Source organism: Girardinichthys multiradiatus, chromosome X, assembly GCF_021462225.1.
Source record: "Girardinichthys multiradiatus isolate DD_20200921_A chromosome X, DD_fGirMul_XY1, whole genome shotgun sequence".
Classification (NCBI taxonomy): domain Eukaryota; kingdom Metazoa; phylum Chordata; class Actinopteri; order Cyprinodontiformes; family Goodeidae; genus Girardinichthys; species Girardinichthys multiradiatus.
The window spans coordinates 2,622,706-2,646,653 of record NC_061817.1 but is presented as its reverse complement, the minus strand read 5'-3'; the positions used below and the strand labels follow the sequence as shown (position 1 = coordinate 2,646,653).

The following is a 23,948-nucleotide window of genomic DNA, read 5'->3' as shown; positions in this document are numbered from 1 at the left end:
AGGAGAGAAACAAGGTTGAGAGAAATGATATATATTTTGTTTAAATATAAGAGGTGGGAATAATGTAAATGCAGTACACTGCACAGCTTAATATACCAACACTTACGACTAAGTGCAAGACTGCTTTCCTCTACAATAAAATGATCAGAAATGCAGTTAAATTCAGGCTACTAGTGGCACAAAAAATCTTTATCCTAGAAGTGACTATCCTAGCATGTTCACTTTCTTTTTAACATGACTGTAGGCTAAAGATTTAACTTGTTGCTTGTTAATTTACCATAAACAATAAATACAGATGGAAAACATCATTAGGAACCAGATGTATGTTAAAACATTTACAGCATCAATCAAGCAAAGATTTGTGTGAAAGAGAAAAACTGATGAAAACTGTCTTACCTTTAATAGCGAACACTGCATGGCAGAAATCTTTGAAGTTTATTTTACCATGAGCATTAGGACACAGATGCTTAGTCAGCTTCTTCACCTGCAACAACATACAGGTTCACTCTTCAATAAATGGAAAAAACTGATTTGTATATTGACTGAATGCATGATGACAACAATTTATATAATTTTGCTGACAATATTTTTACTTCTGGATATATGTTATGATGTGTCACCATGGAAATGGGGTTGTTTTTTACAACCAGGAGCAGCTGATTAATTTCTCAAAAGTTCAAATAATACTTCAACTATAACCTCAAATCCCTGATGAGTTGAAAAGGAGACGCTGTGGATGCAGAGCAGGAGCAAAGAGAAGAGAGAGAAGGAGGAAGTTCAAGCCATCTCTTCCATCGATTATGATGGGCAACGTGAGATTGTCGGGAAACAAGTTGGATGAACTCCAAGCCCTACAAAGGACCCAGAAGAAAATCACAGACTTTAAGCAGAAGGACAATCGGACCGATGGATGTCTGTGCAGAGCCAATGAACTAAACATATTCTTCAAAAGGTTCAGTTCAGAAACAAGCTCAGCATCCTCCTCTCCTGCTCACAGCCAAACAGACATCCAACCCTCCTTTGATCCAAAGCTTTCCTGTCACACCTCAAATGTTTTATCTTCCACCTCAGCCATGGACCCTTCTGCTTCTACGTGTTTGTCTTCAACCAAATCAGAAGATGCTGATCTCCTTTGCCCCCCCTTCCACCTGTGTGTCTCAAGAAGTCAGCTGAAGAGGCAGCTGGAAAGACAGAACCGGGATAAGGCTGCAGGTCCAGATCGTCTCAGCCCTAGAGTCCTGAAGGCCTGTGCAGAGCAGCTCTGTGGGATTCTGCAGCACCTCTACAACCTTAGCCTGGCCCAGGAGAAAGTTATAGTGTTGTGGAAGACCTCCTGTCTTGTTCCAACACCAAAGGAAAGTCACTTATCAGTCCTCAATGACTATAGACCTGTTGCCCTGACATCCCACATCACGAAGGTCCTAGAGAGACTCATGTTGGCCCACCTGAGTAAGCAAACAGTAAACCATCAGGACCCCCTTCAGTTTGCTTATCGCTGTGGACTTGGAGTTGAAGATGCCATCATACACCTGCTTCAACAAACCTACTGTCATCTGGACAAAGCCAGTAGCACTGTGAGGATCATGTTCTTTGATTTCTCCAGTGCATTTGATACAATCCAACCTGATTTGCTTTGTCAGAAACTCCAGAAGACTCAGGTGGAGGCCTCAACAATCTCCTGGATCAAAGACTACCTGACAAACAGACCACAGTTTGTGAGACTGAAGGGTTGTGTGTCTAACCAAGTAGTCAGCAGCACAGGAGCACCACAGGGGACTGTACTCTCACCATTCCTTTTCACTCTGTACACCTCAGACTTCCAGTACAAGACAGACTCCTGTCATCTGCAGAAATACTCGGATGATTCTGCAGTTGTGGGGTGGATCAGAGATGGACAAGAAGCTGAGTACAGGAAGGTGGTGGACCGCTTTGTGGCATGGTGTGGAAACAATCATCTCATTTTGAACGTAACTTAAACAAAGGAGATGATTGTAGATTTGAAGAGAAACAGGAATAGGTCAAACACTATTTCCATCATGGGAGAAGAAGTGGAGGTGGTGGAGGAGTATAAATACCTCGGTCATTTGGTGTTTGCAGCAAGATGCTGCATATCTTCTATAAGTCTGTTGTGGAGAGTCTGATCTCTTCTACCATCATCTGCTGGGGTAGCAGCATCAGAGCCAGGGACTTAAAAAAGCTCAACAAGCTGATAAAGAAGGCTGGCTCTGTTCTGGGGACTCCTCTGGAACCTCTGGAGATCATTGTGCAAAGAAGGATTCTTCATAAAATGAAGAACATTATGGAGAACCCTGAGCATCCTCTTTATGAGACTGTCCTACAACAACAGGGTGTCTTCAGTCAGAGGCTTCTTCAGATGTGCTGTAAGACGGATGTGTTGGGACCCACAGCCATGGATTTCAACATTAAACTCCGGTACAAACTCTTCTGGAACTTTTCAAAATAAAGTGCACTAACCTTCTTCCGGCACAGCCAGGAAACGGGATAACTGCGGATTTCCTGTGACGCCACTACCCAAATAAAAGCACAGCTGTTGCTACATCCGCTCTCTTTCACACGGCCTTCGAAAGAGACCGGACAGGGGAGACAAGTGCTCTGATGTCTCTTTACTGGCAAACAGACATAAACTCTTCAAACTGGATCCAAGAGTGTCATACGATCATCGATCATATGCAAAGATAAGTACGAATGAAATACTGTCTGTGTATCCAGTATTTTCATTCATGAACGGGGGTAATTAAGGTACAAGCATTGCTTGACTTTCCTTCCGAGCCCTGCAGAAGCAAACGGTGTTCAAGAGAAACCCCTGCAAAGATGGGTCTCCCAGTCTGGAAGGAAGACAGCAGAGACCGCCTCATCGTGTTAACCCGTGTGGTCAGCAGACAGGACAGGCCACCCAGCTACAGCTCCGGAGCTAATCCTTTGTTCACTGTGGATACCTTCTTCAAACTTCATCGTCTTTTGGACAACATTCCTTACCACAGTTCATGAGGTTCGGTTTGGGCAGATTAACAATAGGATGAAATGATCTAAACGTTTGTCATTTTATGAAGTTTGGTTTGTTTGTGTGAAACTCGCTTATTTTAGTGCTAGCAGGCTATCTGCAGCACACGTGCCCAGTTTGTGTTCTTTGTATGTTTTTAAAGTTAAGACAAACTTTATTTAAAGTGTGATTTTAAACAGAACATTGGTCATAACGCGCCGTCCGCATTTTAACCCTTATATTAACTGAGGTATTTTAAAGGTATGTGTTTGATTCTGGTGCTAAGCTAGCAGCTTCTTTGTTAGCTTATCTGCTAACAGCTAAGGACATGTGCTTGCTGCTAAATAATATTTACCCAGAAAAGTTTACTTTTCAATCCAGTAAATAATGTGTCCCTAACATCAGTTTACTAAATTTGATAACTAAATAAACACCATTAAGCACAATTTCTCCAGAAAGATATGGCTCTTTCCAAAATATTCCCTTAATAATATTTCTTCCAATATTATTACAATAAATAAAGGCAGCTAATGAGACACCGTTGAGAAATGGTCATCCAGAAGGTTGGTTTTATTCAGCAAGTCATTCTTTAAAACATTATTTCATTAAAATAATATTTTATCTGATCTTGCATTGTGAAGGGTTGTCTAAATGTTGCTGATTATTGCCTAAGTTGGTTCCACGACTAACTTAACTTCATTTCCAGATTCTTCAAGATAATCCTTAGTTCTCAGACATAAACATTGCATGGTAATGTTGCATCACTCTTTTGGTCATGGTTTCCAATCATCTTTAATCAAATTGTTTATATTGTACATAGTCCATTAGTCTTCGTTATTCTTTAATTTTGCTTGGTAGTTTAGTTGGATTGTTTTAGCATAGTAAAGAGTTTGTTGATTGAAATATGTTTGAGTTGACTTATTTTTGTTAATAAATTCTTGTATTATAAGAAATTGTATGAATTCATTCCAAATATGTGCAGAGTGTATGCTGTTCAATAATGTCAGAGCTCATCTCACACCTTTCTATTTTGTCCTAATACCATCACCTTACTGGGCTGATATTCACAGGACAATGTGTTTCCTTCCAGAGGTTTGGACGGCTCGGGCAGTGCAGCTAAACTGAGGCTCAGGTTGAAATTCAGACAAGAAAAAAACGGGAATAATAATCCTTTAAGGTGTTCTGTCTCGCTAGTCAGAAGCACACCTGATAGAAAGCACCAAAGGAAATGGGGGAAACTCGCCATGTTCTGGTTCTGATCCAAACTCTTCTTAATAGTTTAATGCAATCCATCCTGGATTTATTTTCAACATGTCCATAATTCTCACCCAGGATGCCTAAAGGCTTAAATGTATGTGTTTATAATGTTGGTATACCTGACTATTTCCTGATATTGTTTAATTATGGTTTACAGATTTAATTGTGTGCCCTGGCGCAGGGAAGGCATGCATAGACGGAGTTTGTCTGTTATGGTTTGCTTTTGCAAACTACATCAGTCTCCTATGGGGTACCACAAGGTTCCATGCTTGACCCTTTCCTGTTTCCTTTGTTCATGCTGCCTTAAGGCTTAGCCATTGCCAAACATAATGTCTTTTTTCACTATTATGCTGATAAATAAATAATGTTATTTATATTGCACTTTACCTTTACAAAAAATCTCAAAGTGCTGGTGATGTACAAATCTACAATTTTTGCCAGTTAAACCCAGTGAAAGTATGAAATGGAGCTCTCTGTGTGAAACTGAGCTGCATAAGGGAGATTAAGCTATATCTTTCCATAAATGTTTTACACCTAAATAATGAGAAGACTGGACTGCCCTGTGTGACATTGTCAGGTTTTGGTTCTTTAGCCTCAAGCTTTAAACAGAAAGTGACAAATCTGGGAGTTACTTTTGACAGCGGCTTAAAATCTAACTAACAGATTGATTCTGTTGTCAGAGCAAGCTTTTCCAGCTTCATCTTCTGGCCAAAGTTCAACCATTTTTTAGTTGTTGGAACCTGGAAAAAGCCATTCACGCTTTTATCAGCTCAAGATTTATTTAGTGTAATGCACTTGATAGCTGTGTGTGCCAGACCTGCCTTGCTCACTTTCAACTAAACTAACCCTGACATGACCACACTGCCCAGTGATTTTATCACTTCATTGCCTTTAACTATAATTTTGGAATTCAGTTTATTCATTTTAATGTTTGCTTTTAATGCCATAAATAGTCTTGCCCCATCTTATCTCTCAGAAATTCTCCCTCTTTGTAAACATGCGAGGACACTGAGGTCTTCAGATCAATGCACTTTAGAAGTACCAGGGTCAAGGTCAAATAGTGGGGGGATCGTTCCTCTGCTGTTGCTGCTCCCAGGATGTTAGCAGACGTCTTCACCTCCATCTACAACCTGTTGCTGTCCACAGCATGGGTCCCAGTCAGCTTCAATACAACCAAAATAGTCCCTATCCTCAAACAGTCAAATGTCACATGTCACTCACTTCCATACTTGCCAAATGCCTAGAGACACTGGTCATCAAACACATTAAAGGAGCAATACCATCAACACTGGACCCATACTAATTTGTATAGAGGGAGAATAGGTTGACTGAGGACACCATCGCCATTGTGCTCCATACAATGATAGAACATGTACAGGGGTTGGACAATGAAACTGAAACACCTGGTTTTAGACCACAATAATTTATTAGTATGGTGTAGGGCCTCCTTTTGCGGCCAATACAGCGTCAAATCGTCTTGGGATCACATATACAAGTCCTGCACAGTGGTCAGAGGGATTTTAAGCCATTCTTCTTGCAGGATAGTGGCCAGGTCACTACGTGATACTGGTGGAGGAAAACATTTCCTGACTTGCTCCTCCAAAACACCCCAAAGTGGCTCAATAATATTTAGATCTGGTGACTGTGCAGGCCATGGGAGATGTTCAACTTCACGTTCATGTTCATCTAACCAGTCTTTCACCAGTCTTGCTGTGTATTGGTGCATTGTCATCCTGATACACGGCACCACCTTCAGGATACAATGTATGAACCATTGGATGCACATGGTCCTCAAGAATGGTTCGGTAGTCCTTCACAGTGACGCGCCCATCTAGCACAAGTATTGGGCCAAGGGAATGCCATGATATGGCAGCCCAAACCATCACTGATCCACCCCCATGCTTCACTCTGGGCAAGCAACAGTCTGGGTGGTACGCTTCTTTGGGGCTTCTCCAAACCGTAACTCTCCCGGATGTGGGGAAAACAGTAAAGGTGGACTCATCAGAGAACAATACATGTTTCACATTGTCCACAGCCCAAGATTTGCACTCCTTGCACCATTGAAACCGTCGATTGGCATTGGCATGAGTGACCAAAGGTTTTGGCTATAGCAGCCCAACCGTGTATATTGACCCTGCGGAGCTCCCGACGGACAGTTCTGGTGGAAACAGGAGAGTTGAGGTGCACATTTAATTCTGCCGTGATTAGGGCAGCCGTGGTTTTATGTTTTTTGGATACAATTCGGGTTAGCACCCAAACATCCCTTTCAGACAGCTTCCTCTTGCGTCCACATTTAATCCTGTTGGATGTGGTTCGTCCTTCTTGGTGGTATGCTGACATTACACTGGATACCGTGGCTCTTGATACATCACAAAGACTTGCTGTCTTGGTCACAGATGCGCCAGCAAGATGTGCACCAACAATTTGTCCTCTTTTGAACTCTGGTATGTCACCCATAATGTTGTGGGCATTTCAATATTTTGAGCAAAACTGTGCTCTTACCCTGCTAATTGAACCTTCACACTCTCCTCTTACTGGTGCAATGTGCAATCAATGAAGACTGGCTACCAGGCTGGTCCAATTTAGCCATGAAACCTCCCAAACTAAAATGACAGGTGTTTCAGTTTCATTGTCCAACTCCTGTAGAGTACAAAAACACCTATGTGAGGTTGATCTTCATTGACTTAAGCTTGGCCTTCAATACAATATGGCCCTACAAACTCCGAGCCAAACTCCTTAACCTGGGATTAAACACCTTGTGCAACTGGATTGTGGACTTTTTAACATACCTTACACAGAGTTTAAGAGTTGACGGGCACACCTCCTCTTCCCTCCTGACTAACACTGGGGGCCCCCAAAGATGTGTGCTCAGCCCACTTCTCTACACTCTGTTCACACATGACTGCTCTATCTGCTCCATCAAATTCACTGACACCCCACAGTGCTCCGCTTCATCAACAACATCTAGCATCATGGTGTGATAATAACTTGGTTCTGAACATCAAGAAGACCAATGAGGTTATTGTGGATTTCCGCAGAAACGGATAAAACCACTCTCCACTCTCCATTAGCATGAGGTCCATCCTTCTCAGTTGTTGCATCCTTGGGCAAGACACCTCACCCAACATGCCTGCTGATGATGGTCAGAGGGCCCGGTGGCGCCTACTGCATGGCAGCCTCACTTCTGTCAGTCTGCCTCGGGCAGCTGTGACTACAATGTAGCATACCACTGTCAGTGTGTGAATGTGTGTATGAATGGACGAATAACTGATTGCAGTGTAAAGCGCTCTGGTGTTGTACTCGGACTTGATAAAGCATTATACAAGTACAGGCCAATTACAATTTACCATTTAAGCCCCAACCCCCAGTACTAGTGGAAGTTTTTTACTTTTTTCTTTCTACTTTCATTACTGTAAGTTTCCTTCGTTAAACAAAAACATGTGTGGTATCCACAGAAGCGTTAGAATCTTGGCTAACAGCTAATATAAACCCTTTCTGTGAACACCAAAAACAGTTTAAACTATAAGCAGTTGAATCAGAGAGTAAACAAACTCCACAAAATGGCATCACCACAAAACTTGTTCTCAGCTGTTCACCACACGGGTTCTACACACACAACCAGCATGTCTGTTTAAAGCTGAGATCTCACAGATTTCAAAGATATGATGGGAAACTTTTACAACTGTGCCATCAGCAGTGTTTTAATTTATGGATTTTCAGTGTAGTGGTAAAATCAGCAGGAAAGATCATTGGGACTATTCTTCCAGAGATCAGTACTATCTACGCCACCCTCTGTTGGAGGAGAGTGAACAACATCATGCATGAACAACAGCACATGACCTGTTCCTCTTGTTGTCCTCCGGTAGAAGGTACAGGTCAATATTAGACTAAACCAGCAGACTGGCCATAAGGCTTATGTCTATACTTTCCAGAACACTTTAGCAAATAGTCTATATTTAGTGGAACTCTGTGTTAAAACTAAATTTGATGCATTCTTTACTAATGATGTCATTCATGATTGGGGTGGAGGATAGATACAGTATGTATGTTTTTTTTTCTTTTCTGGAGGTGTAAATAAAGGTTCCAACAAAAATAGATCAGAAAATAAAACTAAAATACAGTCGTAGAGAAAACTAAATAATGGAAAATAATGGTTCTCTTATCGTCAGAAGCAGGACTCTGGAAAATCAACATTAGTGTTTTATACTGTAGGCGGGTAGTAGGAGTAAATTCATCAGGGTAAAAGAAACATAATTGTGTCCCTATAGAGAAAGACAGATGTTGATAGAAAATATGACAACTAGCTTTTCCACCATGAGCACAATGAGCATGTGGTTGCTGCAGAGAACAATCTCAGGGGCAAATCAAGACAAAACCTAATGATCTACCAATCTGCTGACATATTTCTCTTAAAACTCTCTAAAGGCTGAACAACATAGAAACATATACAATTGTAGGAGAGGAAGGCAAAGAACAGTAAAATACTTACAGTACCTGGGAACTGCTTTCACTTAAAATGTTCGAGGCGTTCAACTATGGCAACTTCATATAAAACCAAGTCTAATCGACATTATCCCAGATGTTATTTTGTTATGTTACAAAACTTTATCAAATTCTAATTTAGGTTCCAGGGTTTTTACCTTTGCTTCCAAGTCCATTATTAACCTTAGTGAGAGATTTAACTAATCTTTTACTCTGATATGATAAAATATTAATCTAGAACACTGAATTTATCAACCAATACACTATCAAAGTCAAAACATGATTGCTGTGTCTCCCAGTACAACACACTTTCCCCAGCCGGAAGCTGCAGTCTCCAGCTCTAATTATTCCTCTATGCAGGAATAATCGGAACATCATGTGGGCACATTCAAACATGTCTGTGTTTTAGAGGTGTTTATTACACCTCGAAAATCAGCCAAACATGTATTTTCATTTTAACTCTAAAACATCACAAAAAAAGGATTTCTTTAAAAATGATTTTGCCAAATAAAAATTTTCTCTATGATTTCTGCAATGTAGAAAATATGGGCGGATGAACCTGGTGCTAATGTAATATAGCAGAGCCAGAGCCAGGATCTGGACCTGGACACCCCTGTTTTAAGGGCCGTGACCATAGCACAGCACTGAAACAATAAAAACTACATTACTTATATTAATACAGAGAGCTAGAGTTAGAAACCTCTGACTTATGCAAAATTGTCCGCGGAAGTGAGATGGAAGTTTACTGAAGACTTTCCAGCCTAATATGTTGACTCAGACAATCCTTTAAGGTAAAAGAAACGACTGTGTTGATGTGTTGTAAGAACATTATAGCAGCACTCTGGAACTCTGTTTACCCTGTGCTGAAGCAGAGAAGGTTGTCCTGCTTTAACTCCTGTTAGGATGAAATACAGCTGGCTGTCAAGAAAAACAGGTAGGAGCAAACATCTGAGGAACGTCTGAATGTCACTGGTGAATGGTTATTAAACACAGTAATGTTGTAGAAGGCCGTGTGACACAGATGAAATGTAATGCAACATTCTGATCTAAATCACATCTATTTTATTAAAGGGAATACCAGCATTCCTTCAAAGGGATGTCAAATGTGTGTGAATTTTGAAACCCATAATTTCATAAAAACAGAATGTTCAGTTGTACAGAAACACTTTATGTTGCGTTTTCATTGAAACGTATTAAATCTGGAAAGTTTCACAGTTAAAATGCCAAATGGAAACCATATGATTAGACCCTTTTTCCAACTGGCAACATGTAAAACATTCAATTAAAAAAAATACGTAAAAAAAGCTTGGAAAAAAATTTTACATCGTGTTTCTAATCTCTGTAAGAATATATATAATTTTATATAATAATGCAATATATTATTATAATTATATAATTGTAATTTTAGAATTACCCAGAATAATCATGACTACATTTTTTCCATTTTTAGCAGGCCTAGTGCTTATGTAAGAGTGAATTGGATCCACTGAAGCTCTTTTTGTCCTACATGATCTGACATTCAGCAGTATAGTATTCTCCTGAAACCTAAAATACATAACTAGAAATTGTTTTAAAAATTCTACCAACCACACAATTAAATTAGACCGTAAATAAACACCAGGTACAACCGGTTTTAGTTGTAACAATAATAAAATGGGCAAACTATAGAATATAACTTGTGCAGTGCTGGATTCTGATTCAGAGGGTTGGCTGCATGTACATGAGAGTAAATGGTAAATGGACTGAACTTATATAGCGCTTTTCCAGTCATACAGACCACTCAAAGCACTTTACACTAGAGCCACATTCACCCAATTGCACTCACTAACGCTCACACATTCATACACCGATACACAGTTCGGTAGGCAACTTGAGGTTAAGTGCCTTGCCCAGGGGCACATCAACCTATGGCAGGAGGAAGCTGGAATTGAATCCACAACCTTCTGATTGCAAGACGACTACTCTTCCTACTGAGCCACAGTAGCTGACCAGTACAGTGTCCTCAGACCTTCCAAGCATTTAGACTATAGTGGTGCAAGGAAGTAGCCCCAAACCATATTCCTCATGGGGCCCCGAACAAGCCTGGGTTAAATCCTGACATTATAAATGCTAGGAGCTCTCCAGAACCTGGGAATAATGTTTACAGGTTGTCTATATGCGAAACTCTGGGGTCCATTATTCTCCAGCTGCCCATTTAGCTATCTGGTGAAAATGTTGGAATGGTTTTAAGAGCAAGGATATTCGTTATCGAGTTATTTACCCATAACTAGCCTCCATTCCCCTCAGCTCACCTCGTCTCCTTGACCGAACTGAAGCCCAAGGTCCATCAAGTGCTCCACCCGGATGAAGCCGTCAGCATCCTCGTCACAGACATCAAACACCTCCTTGAGCCTCTTCAGAAACTGCAGGAGTTGGTCCTGGTCGGGGAACCCCTGTCTCTCCATCGTTGAGGTGGCTCTCTGAGCCCGGTAGAGGGATTTATCCGTCAGATCCAACGGAAGAGAGTCGCTCTGCCGGCCGCCATCATCCTTCCAGTCCTCAGCTCCGCCGGACTGACTGGCGCTACCGCTGCTGACATCAACCGCATCGCATGCTCATAGGACGCGAGGAGATCCGAAAAAGCACGAGGACTCACGATCTATGCAGAAGGGATTCCGTCACCGACCGGCTGCCTAGCAACAACCCAGATGTGTTCGTTTCAGCATCCTCCTCCTTCTTTTTGTAGAATGGCTGCGTATGTTTGGAAGGACCCATTCTGAACAATAGTAGACCAAGCAGAGTTCAAAGTGTTTCACAACATGTTCACATGGCAACAGCTATTACTGTAGCTTCTCTAATATACAGGTCCTTCTCAAAAAATTAGCATATTGTGATAAAGTTCATTATTTTCCATAATGTCATGATGAAAATGTAACCATCATATATTTTAGATTCATTGCACACTAACTGAAATATTTCAGGTCTTTTATTGTCTTAATACGGATGATTTTGGCATACAGCTCATGAAAACCCAAAATTCCTATCTCACAAAATTAGCATATCATTAAAAGGGTCTCTAAACGAGCTATGAACCTAATCATCTGAATCAACGAGTTAACTCTAAACACCTGCAAAAGATTCCTGAGGCCTTTAAAACTCCCAGCCTGGTTCATCACTCAAAACCCCAATCATGGGTAAGACTGCCGACCTGACTGCTGTCCAGAAGGCCACTATTGACACCCTCAAGCAAGAGGGTAAGACACAGAAAGAAATTTCTGAACGAATAGGCTGTTCCCAGAGTGCTGTATCAAGGCACCTCAGTGGGAAGTCTGTGGGAAGGAAAAAGTGTGGCAGAAAACGCTGCACAACGAGAAGAGGTGACCGGACCCTGAGGAAGATTGTGGAGAAGGGCCGATTCCAGACCTTGGGGGACCTGCGGAAGCAGTGGACTGAGTCTGGAGTAGAAACATCCAGAGCCACCGTGCACAGGTGTGTGCAGGAAATGGGCTACAGGTGCCGCATTCCCCAGGTCAAGCCACTTTTGAACCAGAAACAGCGGCAGAAGCGCCTGACCTGGGCTACAGAGAAGCAGCACTGGACTGTTGCTCAGTGGTCCAAAGTACTTTTTCGGATGAAAGCAAATTCTGCATGTCATTCGGAAATCAAGGTGCCAGAGTCTGGAGGAAGACTGGGGAGAAGGAAATGCCAAAATGCCAGAAGTCCAGTGTCAAGTACCCACAGTCAGTGATGGTCTGGGGTGCCGTGTCAGCTGCTGGTGTTGGTCCACTGTGTTTTATCAAGGGCAGGGTCAATGCAGCTAGCTATCGGGAGATTGTGGAGCACTTCATGCTTCCATCTGCTGAAAAGCTTTATGGAGATGAAGATTTCATTTTTCAGCACGACCTGGCACCTGCTCACAGTGCCAAAACCACTGGTAAATGGTTTACTGACCATGGTATCAGTGTGCTCAATTGACCTGCCAACTCTCCTGACCTGAACCCCATAGAGAATCTGTGGGATATTGTGAAGAGAACGTTGAGAGACTCAAGACCCAACACTCTGGATGAGCTAAAGGCTGCTATCGAAGCATCCTGGGCCTCCATAAGACCTCAGCAGTGCCACAGGCTGATTGCCTCCATGCCACGCCGCATTGAAGCAGTCATTTCTGTAAAAGGATTCCCGACCAAGTATTGAGTGCATAACTGTACATGATTATTTGAAGGTTGACGTTTTTTGTATTAAAAACACTTTTCTTTTATTGATCGGATGAAATATGCTAATTTTGTGAGATATGAATTTTGGGTTTTCATGAGCTGTATGCCAAAATCATCCGTATTAAGACAATAAAAGACCTGAAATATTTCAGTAAGTGTGCAATGAATCTAAAATATATGAATGTTAAATTTTCATCATGACATTATGGAAAATAATGAACTTTATCACAATATGCTAATTTTTTGAGAAGGACCTGTATATGGTATTTATTTCCACATATTACAATCAAAACACCCTGTCGCTTGATAATTGAGACAAGAAAAAAATAAAAATATTCAAACAATCATATCATGAATTTAATTCACAAACAAAAATTAAAATGGCACGACTTTAATGAATGGAATATTTTGCCTTGATTTAATCGTTTGATAAACCTTTGATTTGAAAAAAAAAAAGAAATTCAACAATTTTGTATTACTGTTCCTGAAAGAAAAATATTTTAAATATAGTAGTATTCTAATCAGTTATCATATGCCACTCATTTTGATCGGTATATGTCATTACAGAACAGCCTTAAGGCCAATACTTCCAAGAACAAATAAATGTGTTCTATCTCCAACGCCAGCAGGAACAAAGTCCCATCAGTCTGTTCTTCTAGCCTGGTTTCGGAGTTCCTGCAGATTATTTCTGAAGCAGAGCTTTTTCTTGCATGCTGTCACTGAAGAATCAAGTAGGGGTGCAACAGCGGGTAGGACCCGATGAAGACTTCCTAAGAGTTCTGCACTTTAGTTCTCAACTATGAAATGTCAAATGACAGAGAAACAAGTGAAAAAGAAATACAACTTTTAAGGACCAAAAATAGATTATTTCCAAATATCTTAATGTAATTTTACCGCAGTAGAAATACATCTTTTTCTTACAGCTTTTTGTTCAATAGAACACTTTGTTACTGTAGATTCTGAAATGATATTGAATACGTGTGTGAATTTCAGAACATGACAACTTAGAACCATTACATTTGTATGAGCATAATCATCACTTTTAATTATGATTCAATGTCTCATTTTTATACAAATTATCCAAATAAAACATGCTCTAAAGATTGACACAATAGTTTTACAAAAAATAAAAAATAAAAGAGAAATAGTGAGCCATAAATTGAGAATTGATATCTCTGGAATTATACAGGACTGCTACTGAGTGACGTTTTCCCTAGTCAGTATGATGTGTCCATGATGCTTTGTAATCAATCACTAGCCAGAGGAATTTCATCTTAAATATTCATTAAATACACAGCTCAAAAAAATAAAGGGAACACTTAAACAACATAATATAACTCCAAGTAAATCAAACTTCTGTGAAATCAAACTGTCCACTTAGGAAGCAACACTGATTGATAATCAATTTCACATGTTGTTCAAATGGAAAAGACAACAGGAGGAAATCTTTGGTGATTAGCAAGACACACTCAATACAGGAGTGGTTCTGCAGGTGGGGACCACAGACCACTTCTCAGTACCTATGCTTTCTGGCTGATGTTTTGGTCTCTTTTGAATGTTGGTGGTGCTTTCACACTCATGGTAGCATGAGACGGACTCTACAACCCACAAGTGGATCAGGTAGTGCAGCTCATCCAGGATGGCACATCAATGCGAGCTGTGGCAAGAAGGTTTGCTGTGTCTGTCAGCGTAGTGTCCAGAGCCTGAAGGCGCTACCAGGAGACAGGCCAGTACACCAGGAGACGTGGAGGAGGCCGTAGGAGGGCAACAACCCAGCAGCAGGACCGCTACCTCCGCCTTTGTGCAAGGAGGAGCACTGCCAGAGCCCTGCAAAATGACCTCCAGCAGGCCACAAATGTGCATGTGTCTGCTCAAACGGATAGAAACCGACTCCATGAGGATGGTTTGAGGGACTGACGTCCACAAATGGGGGTTTTGCTCACAGCCCAACACCGTGCAGGACGCTTGGCATTTACCAGAAAACACCAGGATTGGCAAATTCGCCACTGGCGCCCTGTGGTCTTCACAGATGAAAGCAGGTTCACACTGAGCACATGTGACAGACGTGACACAGTCTGGAGACACGGTGGAGAGCGATCTGCTGCCTGCAACATCCTTCAGCATGACCGGTTTGGCATTTCTTTGGAGGGTCACATGGCCCTCCATGTGCTCGCCAGAGGTAGCCTGACTGCCATTAGGTACCAAGATGAGATCCTCAGACTCCTTGTGAGACCATATGCTGCTGCGGTTGGTCCTGGGTTCCTCCTAATGCAGGACAATGCTAGACCTCATGTGGCTGGAGTGTGTCAGCAGTTCCTGCAAGATGAAGACATTGAAGCTATGGACTGGCCCGCCCGTTCCCCAGACCTGAATCCGATTGAGCACATCTGGGACATCATGTCTCGCTCCATCCACCAACTTTATGTTGCACCACAGACTGTCCAGGAGTTGGCGGATGCTTTAGTCCAGGTCTGGGAGGAGATCCCTCAGGAGACCATCCACCGTCTCATCAGGAGCATGTCCAGGTGTTGTAGGGAGGTCATACAGGCACGTGGAGGCCACACACAATAACTGAGCCTCATTTTGACTTGTATTAAGGACATTACATCAATGTTGGATCAGCCTCTAGTGTGTTTTTCCACTTTAATTTTGTGTGTGACTCCAAATCCAGGCCTCCATTGGTTAATAAATTTGATTTCCATTGATGATTTTAGTGTGATTTTGTTGTCAGCACATTCAACTTTGTACAGAACAAAGTATTCAATGAGAATATTTCATTCATGCAGATCTAGGATGTTATTTGATTGTTCCCTTTATTTTTTTTGAGCAGTGTATAATGAAAAATCTAAGTTAAAATGATCTTTTGATTGGATTTCCAAAACATAAATTTAGGTTTTTGAATTAGTTTATTTACATCAAACCAAGTTTTGAGAAAGTCCTGCTTCCATTCATAAGCTCCTTTTTTCTAAACATTTTGGACTATTTTTAATCCTATTGGTACTCGTCCCTGGGTCTTGAATTTGTACACACACCTGTCTACATAATTACTTTCTAAGTACATTTCTCAATTTTTTTCTAATGATTGCCTGTTTTCTATGGTATAAACAAGATTGTATTCCTTGTATACTGGTCCGCTTCTTGTAGGCTCAGTACCTCAACCATGTTGACTTGCTCTGGTTGCCCATTCAGCTTTATAAATGCTGAGCATTCAGGTCAAAGAACTTTTTTTGACAACTTTCATTCTGTTGGTGAAATTTGGCAAATGCAACATATGCGAAGTACATAAAAGCAAGTAAGTCTAATTTCCTTATATCATGCATCCCTACAGTATACAGTATACTTAGTGCAGAGAATGCAAGATTTTATTAGCAACATTTTAATAGAAAACCAAACATAGTCACATCAATATACAAAGAATAAAATCCCAGCTCCAGAAAATAGGTTCCAAAATAAATAAACTTTCATCAAAGCAAATTTATTTCATTTAATAAACAAAGTGATGTTTTTCCATATTTAAATGATCAGTCGTGGCTCCAGCAGAGACTCCCATCGTTCCATCACCTGTAGAAGAAACAGTGAAGGCAGATGAATAAGAATAAGGATTGATTTAACAACTAGTAAACAAATACTTAAATGTCTGTCTGCAAATTGAGAGATTCTATTATTAATTCAATTTTAATCACAACAAACTAAGAGGCTTCACAGCTTCCATGGACACATCTTTAGAAGGTGCTGCAACTTACCCAAGATCCTCTCTGTACAGCGTATTCCACTTGTTCTGAGCCATCTGGATTCTGATAGACAAGGTCAAACTTGCCTGGTTCAGCAGGAGCTGGTGGGGAAATATAATCACAGATGTGTGTTATAGAACTGAGTAAATGAAACATACAACACTGATGACATCTAGTGTTCTGATAATGATGCACCATGTTCCATTAACGCAGCTCTTTATTTAGGCTCATGAAGCCCATTTAGTTTAAGGAAGGAAGCAATTTATTTTGTGGCCATGAGATAATGTTTGGATAAGAAATATCCTGCAGAGAGAGACTATTAAAATATGGCCATGTGTTAAACACAGTACTGTGTGGGAATAATAATTAAACTCACATTTGCAAAGCGGGAGATGAAGCTGCAAAAGAGTCTAGCTGAAAACCATCTCTTAACTTCTTAAACAGTCAGATTTACTTCTATAAAACTGGCCAGATGTGCTAGAAATCTTGTCCTAACAGTGTGAAATGTTCGGTCGCAGTGAAGAAATCTCCTGAACCACCAAAGGGTTCTGGCAAAAGCTAGGCCAACTCTTCCTGAGAAGGGCGTTACCAAAACGTGCTTCATCTGATGACAGAGCTCAGCATTGGCAACTCTCCTCCAACAGCAACTTCTCCCAAAAATCCAGGAACAGGAATGATGGTGCACCGGATCACAAGACAAAGGTGATACAGAGGTTCGCAGATCAAAACATTACAATTTATAGATATGTAGTCAGGAAACCTCTAAGAGAACAGGTGGTAAACTTTCCCACAGCAGAGGAATACACAGAAGCCAAGAAACTGATGAACTCCAGGCACCAGTGAACAAGAATGGGTCACCATCAATCAGGACTTCATTCTAGAAGCTGATATGCAGCATGAGAAAGAAACCTCGTCAAGTAATGAGGAAGGATTAACACACAATCTGGGGTGATTCAGTTATCTACTTCCATGTTCCTAGCCAGTACACGTCCTACTCCAGATTATTATTGTTCTGTACAATGTGTTTGAAGGTTTCGTACACCCATGCAAAAATGGTTCCTACCTTGTGAGGTATTAAGAAGTTCAAGCTCAATCTGCTTGGTCATCGGGTCAAAGTTCACAATCTTTCCCTCCTGATGTATAAAAACATGTATGAGTGTTTGAAGGACATATGGATTAACTAGAACGAACTTTGAAGTTTTATGCAGCACTATGGCAAAAGACTTCAAAGATGATTTGACTCACCTTATATTCAGATACTTCTGGTGTGTAGTTTTCTGTTAGCTCCAGCAACTGTGAATAAATGAAAGGTTGGAGAAGATGAAGAGAAATTACCAAAACTACACATAGCTCCTTTCTCCTGTCAAGGTAAGAGTGTTCAAAGACGTTTCCTGAACGGCATGTTTGGGAAAAAGAGAGTTTTACAGCATTTACATCATAAAGCTCAAGTCAACACTTCTGCTCAGCAAATCATGGTCACATCTGTCTCCTCAGTGGATTTTATGTGATAGTTGGTTTATAAGGTGATCTGACTCCTTCATGTTGTCACCAACTGCTGCTCATATACCCACTGACCAGAGATCCGCAACACATCCACTCTCCTACCAATGTTAGGTTTTAATGGCGGGGGCAGTTTTATTTTAGCCTGTAGATTGTTGCCTATTTAGCCAATGAATTATTTGGTCTAGAACTGTAACAATATGAATGAATTGTCTGAAACTCCACTCAAACTAATGTTCCAGTGGAACTTCTCACCTGATCCTTGTACGTGTGACCTGGGAATTTAATATTATGTCAGGGAGGATGTGGTACACACAACAGGTAGAGTCCAGTCAGACGTTTACATACAGCCTGAATGGGCATGAATGTCAATCAGTTTTTAATTTTTTTTATTTTGTATTTTTATCTATCTTTTTTCAGGGTGGAATGACAATACAAACAACTTCTTTCATATGGATCTCTTGTTGCACGGTCAGAACACATTTTGCAGCCATTGGCAACCTTCTGGCATACTTGTGACTGACTTTTTACCTTGGCAGTAAAGTTCGCTTAAACTGGTTTGCTTGCTGTCACTGACAACACCTTTCAGCATAGTACACATTTTATTCAACTTACTACGGTCTAGAAGTTGTAGAATGTCAAGGTAGTCCTCCACTATTCTACCCACCAGTACCACTGGCAGTCTAACAGCTCCACAGCATGATACGCTCATACTTTAATGAGATTAAAAGCAGTCAGTGGTGGGATTTAATCTTATTGAGATTCATAGACTGAAGAGGAGGAGTCAAACAGGCACCGAGAATTATGCCAAAGTTTGGATATGTGGGGTTAAAATCCATGATAAACTCAAAATGAATGACATTCATGTTTTTGATGAGTGTAAACTAGTTCTTGTGGGACAGAACATGAACACATTCTTATTTTGGGTGAACTGTTTCTTTAACTGATAAACATAAACTGCTGTGGTTAAGCAGATAAAACAGAGGATTGGAGCAGAGCAGAAACAAACTAGAATGCATTAAAACATCTGAAAATCTTGAATTATTTTCCTGATGGTTGATGTGTAAACAGTAAAAACACCTGAAAAGGTTTTACAAATTAAGTCTTGAATTTAAAATAAGGAAAGAGTTAAAACTAACATTCCAAACTAGTCAAATACTTAAGTCATTTTCACATTTTTGGCAAAGCAAAGAACATTTATTTTAAAGGTAGTTAACAGCCCTCATCCAAACTTACCTTAAAAACAATGTTCTGGCCCACCTGAGGAGGTCCAGCTAACAGGGGCATGGAGCTGTAGTCCTTCTTAGGAACTGGTTTCTCTTCATTCTACACAGAGGGAAATATGCAGTCAATAAGTTACTATCCGTCCATACATCAATTTTAACAAGATGATATAATGGCTATATACATACATGCATCTGTGTCTAAACTGCTAGGATATAAAGCTGATAGAGTGTAACTGACCAAATACAACTTTGAAGGCTAATAAGACTGCATGCAGCCTTGGTTATTTATCACATTTCATCTTTTTGAACTCAAGAGTTTTTCCTCAATATTATTTTGGTCTAAATAGATATGGAAACAAAGAGACTGAGTGGTGCTCCACAGGTGAGAACAAGCTGGACACCATTTCATTTTTCTTCACTTTTGTTTAAATGAAAATATTGCCGACATCTTGCCTTAAACATGTTGGCCTTACACCTTTACTTCAATTTTGCAAAGCCTGCAGGTCAGCCCTTTCTAAACAGCACAATCACTGACACACAGGGGTGATAAGGTTCGATGAAAAATTATTTATGCCTCTTTACAGCAGGAAAAGAAAGGACATTTACTGGGATTTATGTGACCAAAACAAAGAAGCACATAAATATGAAGCAGAAGGAAATTCTACAGTTTTTTTCAGATCTGAAAAGTGTGGCATGCATTTGGATTGAGCCCTTTTTAATCTGACAGTGATATAAAATCCAAATGCACACCAACCATTCCTGATTTTTATTTATAAAGAACTTTGGAAACCATGAATCCTTTTGCACCACTTCAAATTGCTTTGTGTTGGTCTATCATATAAAATCCTAAAAAACTAAAGTTAGTAGCTGTAAAACTTCAACATGCTCAAATTTACAAATCCTTTACTTTGATAAAATCTTTAAATCCTATTTACAGTAACCCTCTGTGTGTAGCTGTCCTGATACACAGAAATAGAGCAAACATTTGCAGACACACCTGCAAAACCACAGACTTGTTGATCAGAGAATCAGTCTGGTAAGAAGGATCCTTTGTGCCATTACTGAAGCACTGTACATTGCTTTGACCTCCTCCCCTGGTGCGCCCTCCAGGATCACCTCCAGCCCACCTCCTGTCTTTGCCCCTGCCGAGGCCTCTCCAGAGACCCTGGCTGGGTATGTTCAGGGTAGGCTGCTGCGGCCGCCGGATAACCAGCTGGATCTCCTCTTCACTGTTTTGGATGTGGGGCTCCATCACTTTGTCGTGAGGAGGCTCCTCTATGCTGGAAGCCTGTTTCTGAGCACAGTGTTCAGACTGTTTGGCTGGAGCAGCCTGAGGAGTTTTGGAGTTGCTGGTTTTGGGTGATAAAGCTTGGGTTTTGGGGGGGACTTTTAAACTGTCTTCCTCATCCGAGGAGGAGTCCGTGTCTGAGGAGGAAGATGATGATGGAGGTTGAGATTTTTTGGGGGTGGGTTTGGGGTTTGGAGGTCCTTTTGAGGCAGCAGAGGTGGTGTGGGGTTTCTTGGCTAATTTTTGATGAGAAGTTTTATCTTCGTCACTGCTGCTACTGCTGGAATCTGATGAAGGAGCTTTCAGTTTTTTGATTTTCTCCGCTGGGGTCTTTTTCGGGCCTGAGGGTTTGTGTGGGGCAGCAGCTGCTTTAGGGACAGCAGCATGGCTATTATCCACAGACTCCATTGTCTTTTTCTTCTTTTTAGTGGCCTTCTTTGTCTGTGACATCTTATTCCTGTTTTCAACTTTAGCCAAGTTAGTCTGATCTGCCGTGCCATCCTCCAACTTCTTTTTCTTCTTCTTCTTTTTCTTGTGCTCTATGCTTGGTCCATCTCCTGCTCCAACCTCTCCTGTGTCTCTTTGCCTCTTTTTGCAGTTTATCTTCGCCGACTCTGAACAGCTGCTGTGTCCATTCACCTGAGCCAGACATCCCACCTGCACCCTGGTCACAAAAACACAGCTATGTTATAAATAGTCTTATCCCTGGCCTCTACTATATGCAAAGGTTCCCACATATAGTGTCTTCTAGAGTATTCACACCTGTTAAACTTTTTCCCGTTTCGTCATGTTACAGCCACAAGCACTAGTGTGAGTTAGTTGGATTTTATGTGAAAAGCTAAGAAACCTTAGAGCATAATTGTGAAGTGGAAGGAAACTAATTGCACGTCTTTTTTTAAACAAATAAATCTGGGAAATGTGGCATAAAATTCGTTTCAGCCTCTTTAATGCCTAGAAGAAAACTTTGTGCAACCCATTACAATCAGAAGTCATCTAGTTAGGAAATAAGTTAACTGTGTGTAATGTAATCTGAGTCTGGCCTCAGGTTTGTTAGAGAACAAACAGCATCATGAAGACTAGTCAGCATGGACAGGTCAGGGAGAAAGTTGTGGAGAGGTTTAAAGCAGGGTTAGATTCTACAACAATATCCCAAGCTCTGTTCAATCCATCATCTAAACAGGGAGAGAGGATGGAACAACCAGACCTACCAAGACAGCTCAAGAATGAATCATTTTTCAAAGCTCTGTAACAACCCTTCTCTGTGAAACTGTTTAGAATATTAAGTCATTTCAGCACATAAACTGGAACAAGTCTGAGCATTAAAGGTGGATCCAAATTACAGATGAGAGGAATAAGATGTAATTGTAAAATAGCACCAGCACAGTGCCGACCATATGCAGACCTGTTCCGGCCAGTGGTAACTGAACCCGCACCTGATGTTGTCGTTGTCTCGCACCACGTAGATGCTCTCCGTGTGCGGCAGGTAGCAGTCCTCTATGAACAGGCTCAGGATGCTGCTGCGGCTGAACTCGAACCTCTCCCTGATGATGCTCTCCAGGTCCGCCACCACCCGGCACGTGTTCAGGTCCACGAGCAGCCAACACATGCGGCACCCCACGGCGGCCGGCGGCGGGTAGTCAAAGAACAAGCGGAGGCGAATAAACGTGTTGCCGTGAGCAGCCATGAGGCGACACAGTTCATACTCTCCCAGGCAAACTCCTCAACAAGAACTTCCGCTAGGATCTTTCAAAAGCCTGCAGCTCTTACAATACTGCCCCTAGAGGCCTGGATATGGTACTTCAACCCACTGTCTACCACTGTATCATGCTTTCTACCGTTCAGAGAATACTCAACTAACCTTTTACAGAATTGAGAAGTTCAACTTCAGGATAATTAGAGTGTCATAATTATCCTACCAACACTGTCAATAAGCCTCTCAAATTGTTTGCACAGATGTTAGAATTAAGTGGTGTAAAATAAAAAAGGTGTTTGCAACTTTAAACTAATGCTGCACTAATAATAAATTAAAAAAGTTCCATTAACAGTTGATTCTGTCTATAAAGTAAAAAAAAAAAAATAGATTTTTGTAATTCAGGAAAAAAACAAACGTGTTTCTTCTATTGTCCACTACCACTGGATACTTTCATTTCTGTACAACCTTCTGTCACCTGGGATTGTTATATCTATCCTTACTGCACTCTTTACTGATTTGTCCACCACTGCATACCTGTCTCCCACTTTAACTGGGGGACCTCTCATCCATACTAGGCACAGAGGCTCCTGTGTACTGTTCCCGTCACTTAGTTGTGGCATTCAATGTATGCTTTACCTGCCAGCATCTAGCACCCGCTGTTATACACTCCACTGTTTCAGGGGGCATCTTTGGTTCTGTCTAGTTGGTAGACCTCTTGTGCATGTTCCAGTGCTGCACTGATTGGTGCCTCTGTGTTCAGTTCAGCTCACTCTAACCACTCAGAGGACATTCTAATGTCCTTGCTGTATATCCTGGTTAGGTGGATCAGTGAGTCGATGTCTCGCTCATTCTTGCAATACATTTTCATGTAATCCATGTAGAGGAGGTGACTGATGATGGCACTTTGAAATCAGCATCCATGCCCTCTCTTTTGAGAATGCATGTTTGTAATATACTGTATCTAAATTATACTTTACAAACTAATCTAAGTGTTTATTTTACAATCTAAGTGTTTGAATTTCAGTGTACATTTAAAGTTCATGACTTAATGGTGAAAATCATGTTTTCTTCTTTCCTTTGGATTACATTTAATTTTTTAATTTTATTTTTATTCTTACCATTGGTTTTTTGTAGATTTTGATATAAACAAAAATACTGATTGCACCAACAAACTATTATTATTATTATTACCATAGTGTGCAGTTATCAGAACAGAAAGGTTAGCACTAAAGTGAGGTCAAACATGTTATATACTCTGTATGAACATACTGTATGTGGACTGAAAAAATATTTACATTTCTGGGTGCTTTTCATGCAGCTTTATAGTCAAAATCATAGAACATTGATGGAATAATGTTCAGTACCCAAAAGGCTCAAACGCTGTTATTTTTTTCACTGAATCTATTATTAATTAACACAATCAATGGTTCAGTTATATAATTCAAATGCTTTACGGATTTCTTTATTAAGTTTACATCTTTACGTTCATTCCCTTGATAGTTTTCTTATTTTAATGCTCGCTTTGTGTTTCTAAGGTGTGTATCGTCCTATTATTTAAAATACTAAACCATATTTAG

General features: G+C 40.7%; 2 protein-coding genes across 3 annotated transcripts in view; both read right to left on the bottom strand.

Moving 5' to 3' along the window:
- Positions 1 to 11,341, bottom strand: part of LOC124863595 (rab11 family-interacting protein 4A-like) — a 35,153-nt gene extending 23,812 nt beyond the window's left edge. The window contains exons 1-2 of one of the 2 annotated variants that reach the window (XM_047358049.1): positions 11,032 to 11,341; positions 397 to 484 (exon numbers count right to left, since the gene is read on the bottom strand). In XM_047358049.1, coding sequence (XP_047214005.1) covers positions 397 to 484; positions 11,032 to 11,184 — 241 coding nt within the window. In that variant the 5' untranslated portion in view covers positions 11,185 to 11,341. The remainder of the gene's footprint in view (positions 1 to 396; positions 485 to 11,031) is intronic. The other variant, XM_047358048.1, reaches the window with a different exon arrangement.
- Positions 11,342 to 16,387: 5,046 nt separating this feature from the next.
- On the bottom strand, positions 16,388 to 22,388 carry LOC124862334 (coilin-like). Its single transcript, XM_047356188.1, has 7 exons — positions 22,112 to 22,388; positions 20,388 to 21,342; positions 19,401 to 19,490; positions 17,910 to 17,957; positions 17,728 to 17,797; positions 16,677 to 16,765; positions 16,388 to 16,494 (listed from the first exon to the last, which is right to left on the bottom strand). Exons 1-7 carry the CDS (start codon positions 22,360 to 22,362, stop codon positions 16,447 to 16,449), a joined length of 1,551 nt encoding a protein of 516 aa, XP_047212144.1. The 5' UTR covers positions 22,363 to 22,388; the 3' UTR covers positions 16,388 to 16,446.
- Between the last annotated feature and the right edge of the window lie 1,560 nt (positions 22,389 to 23,948).

Excerpts from the sequence above, each read along its gene's own strand:
- LOC124862334 (XM_047356188.1), bottom strand. The coding sequence starts at position 22,362 with ATGGCTGCTCACGGCAACACGTTTATTCGCCTCCGCTTGTTCTTTGAC. Across the intron at positions 17,958-19,400 it reads GCCAGAACATTGTTTTTAAG|TTGCTGGAGCTAACAGAAAA; the intron begins GTAAGTTTGGAT and ends ATTTATTCACAG. Across the intron at positions 16,495-16,676 it reads CTGTACAGAGAGGATCTTGG|GTGATGGAACGATGGGAGTC; the intron begins GTAAGTTGCAGC and ends TTTCTTCTACAG.